We start from the raw sequence: 17,769 nt of genomic DNA on the forward strand, positions 1-17,769 counted from the left end.
GTTGATTAAATGCCTGAAAATATTTATTTAACGTTTTACAAAAAAAATGTTAAAAATCTCAAAATTCTGAACGATATTTTATGATATGAGACAGAAGATAAAAGCAATGACAAGTTATTCTCTATCCTAATCTTTAAAGTGAGACCCGTAAAACAGTGAAATTAGAAGATGATAAAAATTATTTGACCAGTAGCTTGAAAAATCTACTTTATAAGATAATAGGGTCTGTCTACACTGCACAATTAATGTGTTTCATGGTCATAAAACTATTTAAACCTTGTTAATTAAGTGACCATAACTCTTCCAATCCTGATTAACTTTATCTTACATAATTAATCCTAATCTGAAGCTGGGAGAATTTTAAATCAACTGATTGAATTCGAGTTTTATTATTCATTACTCAGAAAGATTTTATAGATTAAACTAAATTTACTACGTTTCGCGGATTTTACTTAATGAAATTGGATGCCAGGTATAATAAATGAAATAGATAGATTACAGTATGTTTTTGAGAAACAGATGTTAATCCTATTTCACTAATCTAATTTAAAAGGAATTTAAACTTAATAAAACGTTCCAAATTTACTTAACAATAATTACCAAGACAAAAAATCAATTATTATGGGTAGGGTTTTCACGAAACAGTATAGATTTCTTGCACAGCAGTTTCGCTTTTTTGCACAAAATTACTTTTTTACGAAATTTTGCATTAGTTTTGTATCCATACAAAACCAGGTTTGCACGATATTGCGTATTCATTCGAAATAAATAATTTTTGCACGAAATTGCGGATGAATACAGAATATAAGTCATAATTTTTGCATGATTTTGCGCATGAACATGAAAAGAAATAAAATTTTTTACTTGATATATTGGACAAAATGATGTAAATTAGTTTAATAAAAACAACTTTCATTGCTGAAGTTTTTTATTCATGAACAATAATTACATTATTATCATATTCTATAGTTTAATGAAATGATAAATTTGTTTTGAAACAACGCTAAAAAGGAGGCACTGGATATGCGTCTTATCTTTGTTTAATCCTATCGGCTGTACCAAATTGTCTGAAAGGAATTGAATCTTTGCTACAAACTTAAATTTTCAAATTCCTATATCTTTGCAACCTGGTAGTATAAACATTTATTTCAAACTTAATTTATTTCATCTATCTAACAGAATTCATAGTTTTAAATATCTTCGGTCTACGACATTGGGTTGCAAAGATATAGGGATTAAACAATCAGAGTTTGTAACAAAGATTTAATTTCTTTAATTGGTGGCTTTAAACCTGAGAAGTGAGGCCAACGCCATGTATGGTGCGGGTGATAGCGGGCCGGCGTAAAGTGGGACCCTGATTGGTTTTGTTTTGAATTAATTTATTTCTTGGAATTGTTTCACAAAATTTAACGGAATAGCTCGAAATAACAAAAAAGGCAGGAAATAACAATATGCGCAAAAACCGAGATTTTCTTTATAATTTGCGCGAAATATCTTTTGCGCATTGATGCGAAATAATATCAAAATTTTGTGCAATTTTTATTCCGATGGATGTATCATACCTTTCTCCGATCAAACTAAAGTAAATTGCACATATGCTTAAAATCTTACATGTTTTCAATTATAACTACTCTTTCTGAAGAGTTTTTTAAAGAAAAAAAATGTTTTGAATTTATATCATGTAACCGAATAAATTTGGATTTCTCATATGATTGTGTAAAAACTTAAGACTACAGGACAATTAAGTAAAATAACGACCCGCTCTGGATAGAATCGTGAAGAAATTCCCGAATTTGTATCTCAAAAGACGATAAAATTGTATACAATTACTTTTTCGGGAAATTAAACATTATTCTTAACCACGGTGGTAAAGTAAAATTTCTTTTACTACGCGGTAACATAGCTATAAATAATGGTTACTAAGGCTGAATACAGTTAGAAAATCAGGATTATATGACCTATTTATTGTAACCATGCAATATGCAATTCAACCTACATTCAGGTAGTTTCTAGCATATTTTAAATATATGTCCATAAAAGCAGAATACCAGATGGAAATAAGGAAGAATGTAATCAGTAGAAGTATTTATGATACACAGGGTGTTTGAAAAAAATAGTGACGCGTAATATATACTTCAAAATCGTCTTTATAAAGAAAAAACATTCTACTACCTTAAATTAAAAAGCTAAATATTATTAGTAATCTTTTTGAGAACGTGTTTATTCTTTTATGGCGGTTCGCACCACCTTTCCCTTTAACAATTTTAGCTTTGAGCTAATAATGTTCTGAAAAGCGGCATTTTTAATCGTTTTCAATTTTTCTTGGATTTTTATATTTGAATTAGCATATTACGTTTCAATTTGTACGGTAAGAATTTATACAATTTAAACAAATTCTCAACTCTTCAGAAAAAATCTTTTTACGCATTCATCTTTTCTATATCAGGCAGAGTTTCACTATGTATTAAGTAAAAAATAATTCACAAAGACGATCTCGAACTCGGACTAGAGGAAATAGTTTTCTGCCACCAACACAAATTGTCCAATCCCTAGTATTTGCAACCTGGTGTTGCAGCCTTTGATTTTTTTAAACTTCGAACTCTGTTAAATCAAATAGTCGTGCTAAGTTTGAAATTAGAGTTTGTGGCAAAGAAGCAATTCCCTTTTCCTTTATTAATTGAGAAACCCTGTACAAATTGACTGATAATTTATCCACACATAAATCTGTTCTCTATCTTGCTAAGGTTTATAATCATACATATATCATGCAATTGTATCATTCTTTACTAATTACTTTCATTCTTTTATTCTTAAAATTATGCCATTTTTTATCATCATTTTTTCTTTTTTATTTAAACATTTTCGTTTTCATTTTTTTTCCTTAAAATAATCCTTTTTCCTTCATTTCCTAAATGATTTCCTTTCTCATAAAGAACCTTTCTTACTTTTTTTAAAAACTTTTACTCTCTTCAAGACATGATGCTTCTTTCTCATTACAATGTTCAATATTTTTTTCTTTATTTTTTTCTCTTGTTTTAAATTTTCAGTGTTGAACAAGAATAATCAGTTAATTATAAAAAGGACTGAAGAGCTGCACGTCTGATTACCAACGGTATCCTGTATTCCTTTCTCTCAACAAATATAATCTTAATTTGGAGTTCTATACTGCAAGTTCATGATGAAGGGTATAATGGAAATTGTGAGAATTCCTATCTCTTTAGGGCAAGAAAATCAACGAAATCTCTCTCATTACTGAAAAATACCCGCCGCACTTAACTTTTAGCTAGAAAAATTAGGATATCACAGTCGTTGACCATTATACAAAATTTAAAGGGTATAAGCGTGGTAAATCGTACATTTCAACACACAAATGGAGTGTTCCCTTGAAAGTATATTTATAGCGCTTTTAATTCCTTGTTGTGTTTTATAAGAGGATCTAATAGGTCTTGTAGTTTTTACCTCCCTTTCCCAGGGAATAGGAATAAAGGGAAGGGAAATGGCGCTGGTCCGGCATGAGAAAGCCAGTCGCACTGCTTTGCAGACGAGTTCAATATTACACACGCACACTATTTTAGTACAGACACACAACATAACTACAGTCAAGGAAGTTGCAGAACAATGTCGTCAATTATAATTAAGCTTGAATAACGAGTAGTTTATTGTAAACTTTAATCAAATTATATTCTTCGCATGAAAATTTGGCTCATGGTGTTGACTTAAATGTATAAATAATATACTAAATATATGTATATTATACTTATTTCTAAGTAAACAATTAACAATAAACAAATGTACTCTCCTAGACTGTACAAATGCCGAGATTTTTTTGTACTGTACAACCTACATTACACACCTTCGGTTCGGTATTACTTACGCACACTCTTTTGGTACAGACACACATACAAAACGTTTCCGCCCCGTGCCCCTTCCCCTTTCATGTTCTTACCAGCTGTATCTATATTTAGGATTGTGGTGAAATTATTGATTTTCAAAAATTAAAATAGAAATCACTGATCAGTACACGCCTTAGGTTCGTTAATACTTACACACACTCTCCTCAATTTTGTCTTTATCCAAGAGAAGAACGAGTTTAACTAAATGGTAAACTGTAAGATTTACAAAATTTGTCATGATCAAATTTTGAGATCACGCTCGAAAACACAGGCTAATTACAGCCTGGCTTTTTAAGGAATTAGGGTTTAATTTCTCCAGCTAATATCATTGTAAATATCTTCATTGAACTTTCTGCAGAGCGTCCCATATCATATTAGATTATCNAAAGTTTAATTTCTCCAGCTAATATCATTGTAAATATCTTCATTGAACTTTCTACAGAGCGTCCCATATCATATCATATTAGATTATCTCCAATCTTTAACGCCAAAATACGCACAATACTCGAAAAAACTAACATTTTTTGCAAAATTTATTAGCCTTATTGAATTTTTCGTAATGATTCATTCTTCCTAAATTTTCTGATTTTCCTCCCAAATCGTAATTTAGACCCATTGACGCGGTCTAATTTGATGTGGGACACCCTGTATGGAAGCCTTTGTAAGTAATCAAAAGAATGAATCAATAAGTCATGTACTGCATTTCCTAAAAAAAACAAGAAAGTGAATTGACAGGATTTCGTTGTACAGTGAATTTTGAACACACATAAAGAGGAAGTTAAGAACTTTTTTTCAAAAGATATTTAATCAAAATTATATGTTTTTTTAAATTTAAAAACGAAATTGTTTATTGCGTCTACTTTAATACCAGTTTCAGTACATTTGTAAACACTTTGTTTATAGTCTCAATGATTCTTCCTCTTTTCTATTTCTTGGCTGACTTGTACTGTGACCGGAGTATGGACCAAGGTACTAATGCAAGGAAAGTTAATTGCGGTCGCGTATACTCCGCGTACATATTGAAACCAGTTCTCTCTGGGCGGAATTTGTAAACAAGAATAGATGCATAAAAATGATTATTAATTTAAAAAATCCAAATTTAACAAATTCCATGCTTTGAAATTCTGTTAGAGATAATCTCCTCCCAAGGAAAAACTGATAAATTTAAATTTTTTTTCATGTTACAGATCAATTTCTTTGTTTTCCATCAAGGAGTACATATCAAAAATCAATGAGTTCGGCACAAAAAACAATAAAACCTCTTTGACTATAATTCACGAAATCTCTTATACTTTTTATTTTAGAGCATTCATTTGCACTTGTTTATAGTTTTATTTTTTAATAAGCAATTTGCAAATTTTCTTATGAAAGATTTTAACCTTTGGATTACAGTTTTCATAGTGAAGGATTTTTCAAATTCATTTATGTAGCTATTACCAAACAGTTGATTATGTAAAAATAGCTTCGTTGACAGTCTAGCTGTGTATGTATAGCTCCGATGAGAGACTAGTTGTGTGGGCTTAGCTCCGATGAGAGTCTAGTTGTGTATGTAAAGCTTCGATAAGAGTCTAGTTGTGTATGTATAGCTCCGATGAGAGTCTAGTTGTGTATGTTTGGCTCCGATGAGAGTCATAGTTGTGTATGCTTAGCTCCAATGAGAGACTAGTTGTGTATGTATGGCTCCGATGAGAGTCTATTTATGTATGTATAGCTCCGATGAGAGACTATAGTTGTGTATGTTTAGCTCTGATGAGAGTCTAATTGTTTATGTATAACTCCGATGAGAGTCTAGTTGTGTATGTTTGGCTCCAATGAGAGACTAGTTGTGTATGTTAAGCTCTGATGAGAGACTAGTTGTGTATTTTTGGCTCCGATGAGAGACTAGTTGTGTATGTTTGGCTCCGATGAGAGAATATATTTGTGTATGTTTAGCTCCGATGAGAGACTATAGTTGTGTATGTTTGGCTCCGATGATAGACTATAGTTGTGTATGCTTAGCTCCGATGAGAGGCTAGTTGTGTATGTAAAGCTCCGATGAGAGTCTAGTTGTGTATGTAAAGCTCCGATGAGAGTCTAGTTGTGTATGTATGGCTCCGATGAGACACTATAGTTGTGTATGTTTTGCTCCGACGTATGGCTCCGATGAGATTACCTAATTCACTGAAACCTTCTCTTATTTTCTCTACTGATATATCCTCATTTCTCTCACAGTGTCCGAGTCACCCGTCCCCCCTCCCCTTACCTCCTCTACCATCTCCCCCTTTACCACTCTTAAACTAATCCCTCAGATAAAATATATCAAATAACCAACGACAGTGGTAAATGAAGGTATCAAGGAGTGGAGGAGGGGGGAAATAACTGTTATTAGTTTTGTCTGTGTTTAAAACATCATTTTTGGTTTTTATCGATCTAGTATACACTTAATATACGAGACTGCAGGTTTAAGATTTTTCCCTTGCTCTATAGCTTCCGCATGTACTGTATAGCTTGCGCTATAGCTACCTCATGTACTTTACAGCTTGCTCTATAGCTTCATCATGTACTTGACAATTTGCTCTATAGCTTCCTCATCTACTGTATGGCTTGCTCTATTGCTTCCTCATGTAATGTATAGCTTGCTCTATAGCTACCTCATGTACTGTATAGCTTGCATTATAGCTTCCTCATGTAATGTATGGCTTGCTCTATAGCTACCTCATGTACTGTATAGCTTGCATTATAGCTTCCTCATGTACTTTACAGCTTGCTCTATTGCTTCTGCATGTAATGTATAGCTTGCTCTATAGCTTCCTCATGTACTGTATAGCTTGCATTATAGCTTCCTCATGTACTTTACAGCTTGCTCTATAGCTTCCTCATTCATGCACTTTACAGCTTGCTCTATAGCTTCCTCATGTACTGTATAGCTTACTTTATAGCTTCCTCAAGTACTGTATAGCTTATTCTATGGCTTCCTCATGTACTATATAGTTTGTTCTTTAGCTTCCTCATGTTCTGTATGGCTTGCTCTATAGCTTCCTAAAGCTAGGTTGGACCGGTCCTATAAATGAATAGAGTCGTATGAGATTAGAAAAAAATGAGAAAAAAATTACATATTTAAAAAAAATTTCTCACGATTTCTTTCGACTTTTTTAAAACAAAGTCTTTGCCACAAACTTAGATTTTCTAATCCCTATATTTTTTCAATCTGATGGTGTAAATCTCGGATATTTCAAACTTAGATTTTTTGATCTGACAGACTTCATAGTTTGACATATCTGGTCTATAACGACATTGGGTTGCAAAGATATATAATAGGTATGGAGATAAGAATAGGATAATAGACATACATATCAGTAAACAAATAGGCAGATGGACATACAGACAAAAAAAATAAAGAATTTACCAAATAGGCAAATAGAAAGATGGACGAATATACATATAATTTTAAATAAACAGATAAAAGGACTAGGAGACAAATAGGAATATGGACAAATAGACAAATAGGAATATGGACAAATAGACAAATAGGAATATGGACAAATAGACAAATAGGAATATGGACAAATAGACAAATAAAGAGTGAAACAAAAAGATTTACATGATGAGAAAAAATAAACAGATAAAACTTTTCACCAACAAACCAAAAATAGACAGAAAAGAATTTGGACCAAAAAATACATAATATAAAATTATGAATGAAAAATAAAAAAATAGACAAATTGAAAGATAAACAAAAATAGCCAAAAAAGAGATAAATATAAAATAACACAAAAAATAGATTAAAAAAAATACTGAAAGATATAGACAAGAAAAAATAACAAATTGGAAGATGAACAAAAAACAAAAAAGAGAGATAATACAAAATAACAGAAAAAACAGATAAAAAAATACAAATCGACTATATAGTCTAAAATAATTGACATAAAGAGAAAACATTTATATGAATATTTTGAGAACAAAACGTGATAAAAAGATATATTAGGGTACTCAGATATATTTTCAGCATTTTTACCACCAAGCCATTTATTTTCATATTAAAAGTTAGATTAGACAAGATTGAAAACTGATAAGGTACATTGTTAACCTCTAGTATACATTAAATATAATCTTACAAGTTTATTTCCGTGGAAGAAGAAACAGGAAATTGAAAGTTTATTTAATCAATGAGTTTTGAAAAATATAGATTAAAAACTTTCAAAAATCATTTTTCCTTTATATTTTTTCACAATTTTGTTTTTGATTCTGTTTTGTTTTGTTTATTATATTCAGGGTACATTTTGCATGCTTTTACATATATACATAACATGAACATAAACGGTACATGACGACGGACATGAAAAGATTAGATAACTACATTTGTACACGAAGCCAGGGATCCAGAAACTTGATCATCTTCTAGATTAAATAAGAAATATTAATTTAGATTTTTTGTTTTTCTTTAAATTGATTATTTAAAATTTTTTTCTAAAAACTTATTACTCTAGAGGGTTTTCTTAACCTCGCTAATAAGGTTATAATTCAATTTTTATTTTTCAAACATTGTTAAAAGAGAATGCCCTGAAAATCTTTCTATGCTTAAATTTTTCAAAAAGGGAATTTTTTTTATAATTCTAATTGAAAGAAATATTCGACTACAAAATCACCAGATTTCAGTATGCAATGCACAAAAAATTTTTAAATTTCAAATTTTCAAATACAATATCTAGCGGCATTCTTTACTTTCAAAAATCCACGTTTTTTCAACCATCAATATTTTTTGGAGACCCTCCATTCCCCCTAGACTAACTCTAGACTAACCTAAACAGCTTTCCAGAAACTCTTCAAATGATACTGACCCGTCTCCGTTCAAATCCATCCTCTATAATTGAAAAGGTCAGGGTTAGATTAGAATTTAGATATTAAATAATTTTTACAGATATAAATAAAACTTACAATTACAGTCAACAACAAAATCTAATAATATTCCATAGATATATTTTATCTTTATCTTCATCTTTATTTTCATCTTTATCTTTATCTTTAAGACAGAGACTCGTGAGTCGTGACAATGATACTGCACTGCTATATGCATTGGTGGGATGTTTTTTTAACAGAAAATTTCCAATTCTGGTTTTCTAATTAATTGACTTGCTGATTTACACTGCATGTCGACAATGATTTTTTAATAGGCCCATGGGAATCGGGCCAGCTTTTAAATTAGAGTCACTTTAAATTATTCAAACAGTCCCTTTAATGTAGGAATCCGTAAAGTAATCCCCAAATTAAAAAGAAACATAAAATTGCATGATTATCAGTCATGAACGAAATTGTAGACGTTATTTCAATGTAACAAATACAGGCTTAGTAAAATAAAAGAAGGATATCTAAGTTGAAAACCAAAACTTGAAATGGAAACTGGAAAACGAAAAGTTTAAAATTAAAGAAACCGTCCACCTTTCCAACATGGTTCTAAAGGTCGATGATAGGATCTATAAGTGAAATTCAAGTGATCCTCCATCGTTATCGAGTGTCTTGATCGATTCACAAGTTTACCCTTGAGCTTTTTTTTAATAATGTATGAATTAGGTATTCGGGTGTTTGTGTTTTATAACTATTTACTTTAATTTTTGGCTTCCTTGAATAAATTACTCTATTGTTTCTAACCCCTAAACAAGCTGGGGGTGGGGGGGTGTGTTTGGTGCCCCCACCCTTGAAGCTGAATCTGAATGGCAACTACCCTTACTACACAAACTACCGTCTGTTTTTTAGAGAGACCCCACCCCCACTCTGTGTTTTTTCTATGCGCATGGTATAAAATATGGATATTGATTCCCATTAAATCACTTGTTTTAAGCTTGTTTCTGGCATTCATAACACTTTCCGACCTTTACTATCCTCACCACCCACCTTCTGAAGGGTGCACATTTCGTAGTAAAAAAAAGGCATTTTATACATACAGCGCCAAACGCCCCCCAGGCTATACATAGATTCAGACCCCCCAGCCTTTATAGGGTTAAAACAGAATGATCAAAATTAAGCATTTTTTCACAAGAAAAATGACGTTCTCTTCCACATTGTTCATCGTAGCTTCTAGGGTGCCCCTCTTCATTTGAAGTTTTTTTTAAACTTAGAATCGATGGTTCCTTTTAATGCAAACGTAAAAAATCCAATTTTGTTCAACATAAGGTGATATGGTTAACACTAAATTAGTTAGGATAAAAGAAGATATAGAAAAAACTTAAGTGTCCAAAAAAAATATGAGAATTAACCAAGTGACCATGAATTAAAATATCGTTGACTGATAAAAGATAACGAAAATTTTTTTAAAATGAATTTAAAGCTTTTAAAAAACGAGTTGAAAAATATCTTAAATCCCAAATATAATATTTTTGACACCCAGCAGCTCGGGGAAAATATGAAAATGAAAGTTGTAGCGCTGAGACTCGTTAATTAAGCTAAAGTATACATTAAAGTAAATGAATAAACTGTTAAAACTGAATATTAAATAAGATTCCATTTCTTTAGAATATTTTAAGAAAATTTGAAGCAAGTATAAACACAACTTTCATAATTTGTATTTAAAGATAAAACAAAATGTTACCTGAAATACTTTGTTGACACGTTGGGTAACAAATTCATCTATCTCAGGAACACCCTGTACATTTATAATACAAATATCATTCTAAATAACACCCTGTACATTTATAATACAAAGATCATTCTAAATAACACCCTGTATAATATATTTTTTATCTAAGAACAAAACTTGTTTTTTATTTGTTTATTACGGTCCAGTTTAAAGGGACTGTAAGCGTAATTTCAAGTGTATGTTCGATGCACAAAATTACCCGTAAACCCTTCGATTGATCAATGTTGTCGAACTTATTTCCATTAATCTACAAAAACGCGCTTAATTGTTGAACATAATGTTTACAAGCTTTTAAAGTTTTAAAAATCACTTTCTAAAAATGGCGAAGAATACATATTTTTTATAAAATTTTTGGAAACCCTTTTTAATGTAAAATATTCAATTTTTTCAAATTTCACAATTAGCGCATCAGCTGTGTTGAGGTCAAACTGTAAACATCAGCTGTGTTGAGGTCAAACTGTAAACATCAGCTGTGTTGAGGTCAAACTGTAAACATCAGCTGTGCTGAGGTCAAACTGTAAACATCAGCTGTGCTGAGGTCAAACTGTAAACATCAGCTGTGCTGAAGTCAAACTGTAAACTCGATAAAACAGTCAAAGTTTGATGGGTAGACTTGTAAATCAGACATATCGCCCTCTTTGCATGAAGGGTCACTTAAACACAGCCACTCTTTTCTTTAAAAAATCCTAATAATCATTACTCAGTGAATTTATCGTATTTCTCCATAATAAATTAAATCAAAATTAAATTAAATTAAAAAGTTTAAGCTTTATATATATCAAGTGCAGTCGAACCAGGTAATTTTTTAGCCATAAATTTTGGCATCAAAATAAAAAAATAAAATTTGATCAAAAATAAAATTCTAGACTTCAGATTATTTATCTTTTCAAGTCAACAAACATATTCAAATTCGAGGAAAAATTATTTGAATTTAAAGGGGCTGTAAAGGAAAAATGAAAGGGGATATAGGCTGAAACCTGATAATCTCAGGAGTTGATTGAGACATATATGAGTTCTATCTGATTTTCTTGTCTCGAGAAATTGATATAAAACTGTGTCAAAATTATACCAAAACGTATATATGAAAGATTTTGTATAAGATTCAAAGTATTAAGCAGATCATATTCAAGAAATACGCAACCAATCGGAAAACAATCCCAGAGGAGCCTGAGAAACTCAAGTTTGCTCCTATTATTATTTGAATTTAATATTTTTTTAATATTATATAATTGCACTGCCGTTGGAGGGAGTTCTAGTAACTTGATACGGACGTATATCCTACTTCTCTACGTTTTGGTATAATTTTGACACAGTTTTATGTCAATTTCTCGAGACAGACAGGAACATCAGATAGATGTCTTAAATGTATCGTTCAACTCCTGAGATTCTTAGGTTTCAGCCTTTACCTCCTTTCATTTTTCCTTTACAGTCCCTTTAAGTGTACGATTCAATAATGTAAAGTCTCTAAATATATTTAAAATATTTTAAGTTGAATTAAGTATCTAATTAAAAGATTTAGTGCTTATTTTAACTCAAGTTTAGAGAGTTCCATTTCCTTACGTTATACATTTTCTTCTTTTCTTTAAACTATATTGATCTACTAGCTAACTTTTGTTATACCCTATTCAGCCCCCCCCCCCACGGCCCTCTTTTGGCATTGGCGCCTTTACAGGAAACTTGCAAATTTTCTGTTTTCCAATACATATTTAGGCTTTTCAAAAATGTTTCATTTGTCATATTTTAGTTTTTGCGCATTTTTTGCTAAATTCGAACAATAAATTTGCTATTGATTTTCTAAGACTTTCAGTGATTTTGTTAGGCTTCTGATGTTATTTGCTGATGTCGGTCTTGAAACAAAGTGTTACATTAATTACAAAATAAGTACATTGATCACTTTTTTAAAATTACCTTTGTCTCCTTTTCTGGCCGCCCCATCAGATCATACACCTACAAAATTCAAAATTCTGAAATTTTAGAAAAAAAATCTGATTTTTTTACTTTTGGAGTTTGAAGAGAAGAATGAAGGCCTAGATAAAAAAGTTATAAAGCATTTATGATTTTTATATCCACCTGTCGTTTGACTGTTTGCCATCCTACAAATTTTAGCAAAAAAAAAGTTTAAGTTTTAACGTAAGCAGTTTTTAATTTATTTAGAAAAAAACACAACTGTGATATGGGCTATTCAGCCAAACACATCCAGCCCTGCAGTTAGTCCAGGGTGAGCTTTCTTTATCTATATTTAGATACTCAGCAAATTTCATTTAAAGAACTAATGCATATTACATTTAGATAATAAATATCTAAATATGAATATATTAAATATCTTGAAAAATAAATAAATATGTTATGCCCACTCCGGTCCAAATTTAAAGCAAGGCAAAACTTTTAACAATTGCAAATTATTAGCAAAAATTGAAAGTATTTTTTTCTTAATCATTTTTTCACCATCACCTAAGTCCTTTAAAGAAGCAAACTGCACAAGCTCAGCAAAGCATTTTTGCAAACTTTACTTAAACATACACGCAGTACTTTCATAGAAATTTGCACACTTCTTGTGGTTAAGAAAATCAGTATTCAAAACGTTTTCTTCTTTTTCAGTTTTGAACCATTTCCTTTATAAAAAAGGTTTAGCCTTCATCATATTTTTTGTTTTTAATTTAAATTGACTTATCCAGTTGCGGCTTTATTTTTAACTTTTTTATTTTCCCATTTTTCTTTGTCAAAATTTAATCATAGTTGAACAAAAGAATTTGTTTATGTTTGATCATATCTTTCAGCTTTTTCTTTTATTAAAACAAAATTTAATTATTTCTGCTTAAGAAAGATTTATTTTACATGTAAGAGAAGCTGCAAATATGCTGCAGGAAACAATGTATGTTATGAGCTTTCTCCAAGGTAAACTGTTTATTTTTCATATTAAAGATTTAGAAAGAAAAAATTAAAACTTTACTTTTGTCCAAAAATGTAGCCTTGTTAAAAAAAAATATAGAAATATATCGGAAAAATATAAAAATATATTTACCGAAGCTATTATATCTTCCATCTCATCTTTGGTAATAACTCCGTCTCCGTTTAAATCATACAAATCAAATGTCCATCTGTAAAAAATGTAATTTTTTTATAAACAATTCAATTTTTTTTATTGTGATCAACACTAGACACACTCAATAAACTTAAAAACTGTAGAATTGGGAATTAAGTTTTTGCTACAATCTCTGATTTTCTAACCCCTAGTGCAGTAGTTGGCTAAAATCAGTGTATTAATCTTTACGACAGTAAATTAGAAGCGATGTTGTATTAAGATTATATTACATTAACCCTGTCCCACCCCGACTCTTTTGCAGACTTTAGACTCTCTCTGGTCTCTGGTCTCGATTCATACGGCTTTGTGCAGATGCCTTTAAAAATAGTTTTGGTTCTCTCTCAGGGGTGGAGTCCCCGTGATGGTTGATGTTATGTTCCTGACCCATCCTTCCTCCTTCCTGGAGTAGAAGGTGTAGACTTCGTTATTAACTGAGCAATCCTGGTTGAATATTTCCTTGTATACATGCTGGCTGAGCGGTCATCTCCGCAACATCATCGATAGAGATATATCTATATCTTTGCGACACGATGTTAATCTGTAGATTTCTAACTATGATATCTTTAAAATCAAATAGTTTAAGCTTGAAATGTAAAAGGTTTACATTATCAGGTTGCGAAGATTTCGGGATTAGAAAATTTGAGTTTGTGGCAAAAACTTCCAGTTCCTTTGAAAATGTTATTATAAAGAAGAAAAACTGTTTAGGAATTAGAAAAATTATTTAAAAATAAATAAATTTTTTCTAAATTAGAAATTTTTTATTAGAAATGAGAAAGAGATTTAAAAATTGAAAAAAATGTGTCTATAAATAAGAAAAACTAATTTGAGGTTAAAAAACTGTTAGAAATTAGGAAAAATGATTTGAGATAAAAAAACTGTTAGAAAATAGAATGCTGTTTGATTTAAAAAATTGTTGAAACATTATTTAGATGTAAAAAGATGACCTTAGTTTGTCTTCTTGAGTCCCCTTCACAAGTATGGATAATCCCAAAGCAAAATCCTAAACATGTTTATCATTATATTTTCTTATATATCTTTTATTTTATTTACAAAATACATCTGTTTCCATTTTTATGTGTATGTCTATGCTAATTGAAATCGAAAGTCATCTTCATTGTATTGATATATACGATGACAACTGTATAAATAATAATAATAAATGACCTGAAAAGTAATGACCCCTGTTTCTTGAACATCCAGTGCAGAGAACACGTAATGAGAATATGCGCTCATGTTTGCTGAATAAATAAACAATATAAAAAAGACTAAGCTAAACTCTTTTTTTGAAAGTTACATTTAAACCAAATTGTTATTCATTTTAACCTAAGTGAATATGTTTTGATTTTCATTTTGTACATGTCACAAACTTATTTTAAAATCTAGTTATTCTAACAAAAATATATTAACTATTAATTGCATAAGATCAAATCGCACCCTGATCTCTGATATTACTCCTTAAACCTATTATTGAAATTATGTGTCTCTAGTTCTGCTAAAGTATATTATATTATCTGATAACCGTCCAAAAGTTCTATGAATAAAAGTCCCAGGAATCTTCAAACTCAGAACTATATTTCCAGTGAGATTTTGTCCTAGGACTTCAGAAAATCGGGATTTTTTTACCAAAGTTTTTATTTCCAGGTTTTTATTCCAGAAACTTTTTTTTCGGTGACTTTCTTACATAGATTCTTGTTATTTTTCTGTGCAACGTACGATCATCAAGGGATATCCATAAGGAATTAAATCAATCCGTAGCACAAGATGGAGATCAACGATTAATTTAAAGATGCACGTGTGACACAAAATTTCTCCGGTTTCATTCATATCAAGAGTTGACAAAGTATTCCAGGAAGATATAAATTGTCGTCTTTGTTTGCTCCTTAATTTAAAGTAAATATTAAAGAACTGGGCATTTAGGGCGCAATTAGCTTTTAGTTGTTGCTGTGAAAGTCATTTCAAATCATTTCAAAATGTTGGTGGATTTTTTTAATATGGCGCATTTAGAAAAAGAAATTCAAACTTTTCCACTATGTTCCATTTTCTTTTCCTGGGGTCCCACGTAAAATTTGGGCCTGATCGGTTCAGCCGTTTTGACGTTTATTTTAAACAAACGGACACCCACACACCCAGACAAGCAAAGTTGTATATAAAGATAGAAGTTCAGGTTTAAAAAAAATATTGTTTTAACATTTTTAACCCTAAAGAATAATTTATCATTTGAATTTTGATAGACATCAATTTATTAAACTGGGTTACCCAGAAGGGACGACTGCAAAAAATCAGTCTTTTGTCGTGATACTTTTACGACCACAAAAACACTTAAATTGAACCTTCAGGTTACAAAAATCTGCTGAATTTTTTTTTCAAACTATGAAGTTTACGATATCTTCGTTTTTTTAACTATGAAGTTTACTAGATCTTAGCTTTTTAACTATGAAGTTTACGATATCTTCGTTTTTAACTATGAAGTTTACTATATCTAAGTTTTTTAACTAAGAAGTTTACGATATCTTAGTTTTTTAACTATGAAGTTTACTATATCTTCGTTTTTTAACTATGAAGTTTACTATATCTTAGCTTTTTAACTATGAAGTTTACGATATCTTCGTTTTTTAACTATGAAGTTTACGATATCTTCGTTTTTTAACTATGAAGTTTACGATATCTTCGTTTTTTAAACTATGAAAGTTACGATATCTTAGTTTTTTAATTATGAAGTTTACGATATCTTCGTTTTTTATACTTTGAAGTTTACGATATCTTCGTTTTTTAAACTTTGAAGTTTACGATATCTTCGTTTTTTATACTATACCCTGATTGGTTTTGTTNACTATGAAGTTTACGATATCTTCGTTTTTTAACTATGAAGTTTACTATATCTTAGTTTTTTAACTATGAAGTTTACGATATCTTAGTTTTTTAACTATGAAGTTTACTATATCTTAGTTTTTTAACTATGAAGTTTACTATATCTTAGTTTTTAAACTATGAAGTTTACTATGTCTTAGTTTTTTGAACTATGAAGTTTACTATATCTTAGTTTTTAAACTATGAAGTTTATTATATCTTAGTTTTTAAACTATGAAGTTTACTATATCTTAGTTTTTTGTTTGTAATTGTTAATTTCCAGTTTTGTTTCAACCAAATTTGTTTAGGCAATTTTTCAACATTTTCTACGGTCGGTTCAGCTGTTTTGACGTTCATGGAAGAGAAACAAATACAGAAACTGCAAACCTTTATTTAGTTAACAATACCTTTTGTAAAATAAATTTGAACAAATTACGAAAGCCCGGGGTTTTAATTATTATTTTTTGCAGTATTAAAAAACTAGATTTTACCTCCCAGAGGAAAGAATTTGTTGAATATTGTGTGGAAAACTTCTTCTGTGACTAGTCCCTTGAAATATAATAATTGAATGACAGTTTCCTGTAAACAGAATTTCATTGAACACTTTCTATGTGCATTGTCATACTCTCTATCATCAGTATAAACCTGATCTTATTTTTGTCACGTTTTTTCCAAATTTTGTAATTTCGCAATGTGAATCTTTAACTTCAAATTTTCAACCTGACTCTTTAACTCCTTACTTGCAAACTGACTTTTTAAGTCCTTACTTGCAACTTGACACTTTAACTCCAAAGAACCTGTAAAATCTTTCCCTGGGATGTTTTGAAAGATGGAAATTTCCCTGTATATGATACTTGAAGGACTGCAGTATGGTTTTGGTGAATTATATTGACGTACTAAGCCTAGGGGTGTCAGAAATGATTTTTTATACTTATTTTTAAAAACTCCTATAAAACTTATAAAGTTTAATTTTTCTTAAAACTTTTTGATCTGGATGATTGCTTAGTACGTCAATATAATTTACCAAAACCAAATTGCAGTCCTTCAATTATCATACAGGAAAATTTTCATCTTTCTAGATATCCCAGGGAAAGATTTTACAGGTTCAATGCAATCTGACTCTCTAACTTCAAATTTGCAACTTGACTCTTTAACTCTAAATTTGCAACTTGACTCTTTAACTCTAAATTTGCAACTTGACTTTTTAACTCTAAATTTGCAACCTGACTTTTTAACTCTAAATTTGCAACCTGACTTTTTAACTCTAAATTTGCAACCTGACTCTCTAACTTCAAATTTGCAACTTGACTTTTTAACTCTAAATTTGCAATCTGACT

The 17,769-nt window shown here is 30.4% G+C and overlaps 1 protein-coding gene across 1 annotated transcript; it reads right to left on the minus strand.

Annotated features, from left to right (window-relative positions):
• Positions 1-7,978: 7,978 nt before the first annotated feature.
• LOC111713044 (Kv channel-interacting protein 1) lies at positions 7,979-16,977 on the minus strand. The gene is made up of 8 exons (XM_023487834.1): positions 16,924-16,977; positions 14,750-14,823; positions 14,530-14,585; positions 13,526-13,601; positions 12,412-12,450; positions 10,456-10,509; positions 8,673-8,733; positions 7,979-8,270 (listed from the first exon to the last, which is right to left on the minus strand). The coding sequence occupies exons 2-8, from the start codon at positions 14,816-14,818 to the stop codon at positions 8,218-8,220; spliced, it is 408 nt and encodes a 135-aa protein (XP_023343602.1). The 5' UTR covers positions 14,819-14,823; positions 16,924-16,977; the 3' UTR covers positions 7,979-8,217.
• Between the last annotated feature and the right edge of the window lie 792 nt (positions 16,978-17,769).

The sequence above is a fragment of the Eurytemora carolleeae genome, unplaced genomic scaffold (assembly GCF_000591075.1).
Source record: "Eurytemora carolleeae unplaced genomic scaffold, Eaff_2.0 scaffold1364, whole genome shotgun sequence".
Classification (NCBI taxonomy): Eukaryota; Metazoa; Arthropoda; class Copepoda; order Calanoida; family Temoridae; genus Eurytemora; species Eurytemora carolleeae.

Coding starts and splice junctions, on each gene's coding strand:
- LOC111713044 (XM_023487834.1), bottom strand. CDS start 14,818: ATGAGCGCATATTCTCATTACGTGTTCTCTGCACTGGATGTTCAAGAA. Junction 12,451..13,525: donor TGGAAGATATAATAGCTTCG/GTAAATATATTT, acceptor TGAATTTTGTAG/GTGTATGATCTGATGGGGCG. Junction 8,271..8,672: donor GTTTCTGGAAAGCTGTTTAG/GTTAGTCTAGAG, acceptor TATTTAATCTAG/AAGATGATCAAGTTTCTGGA.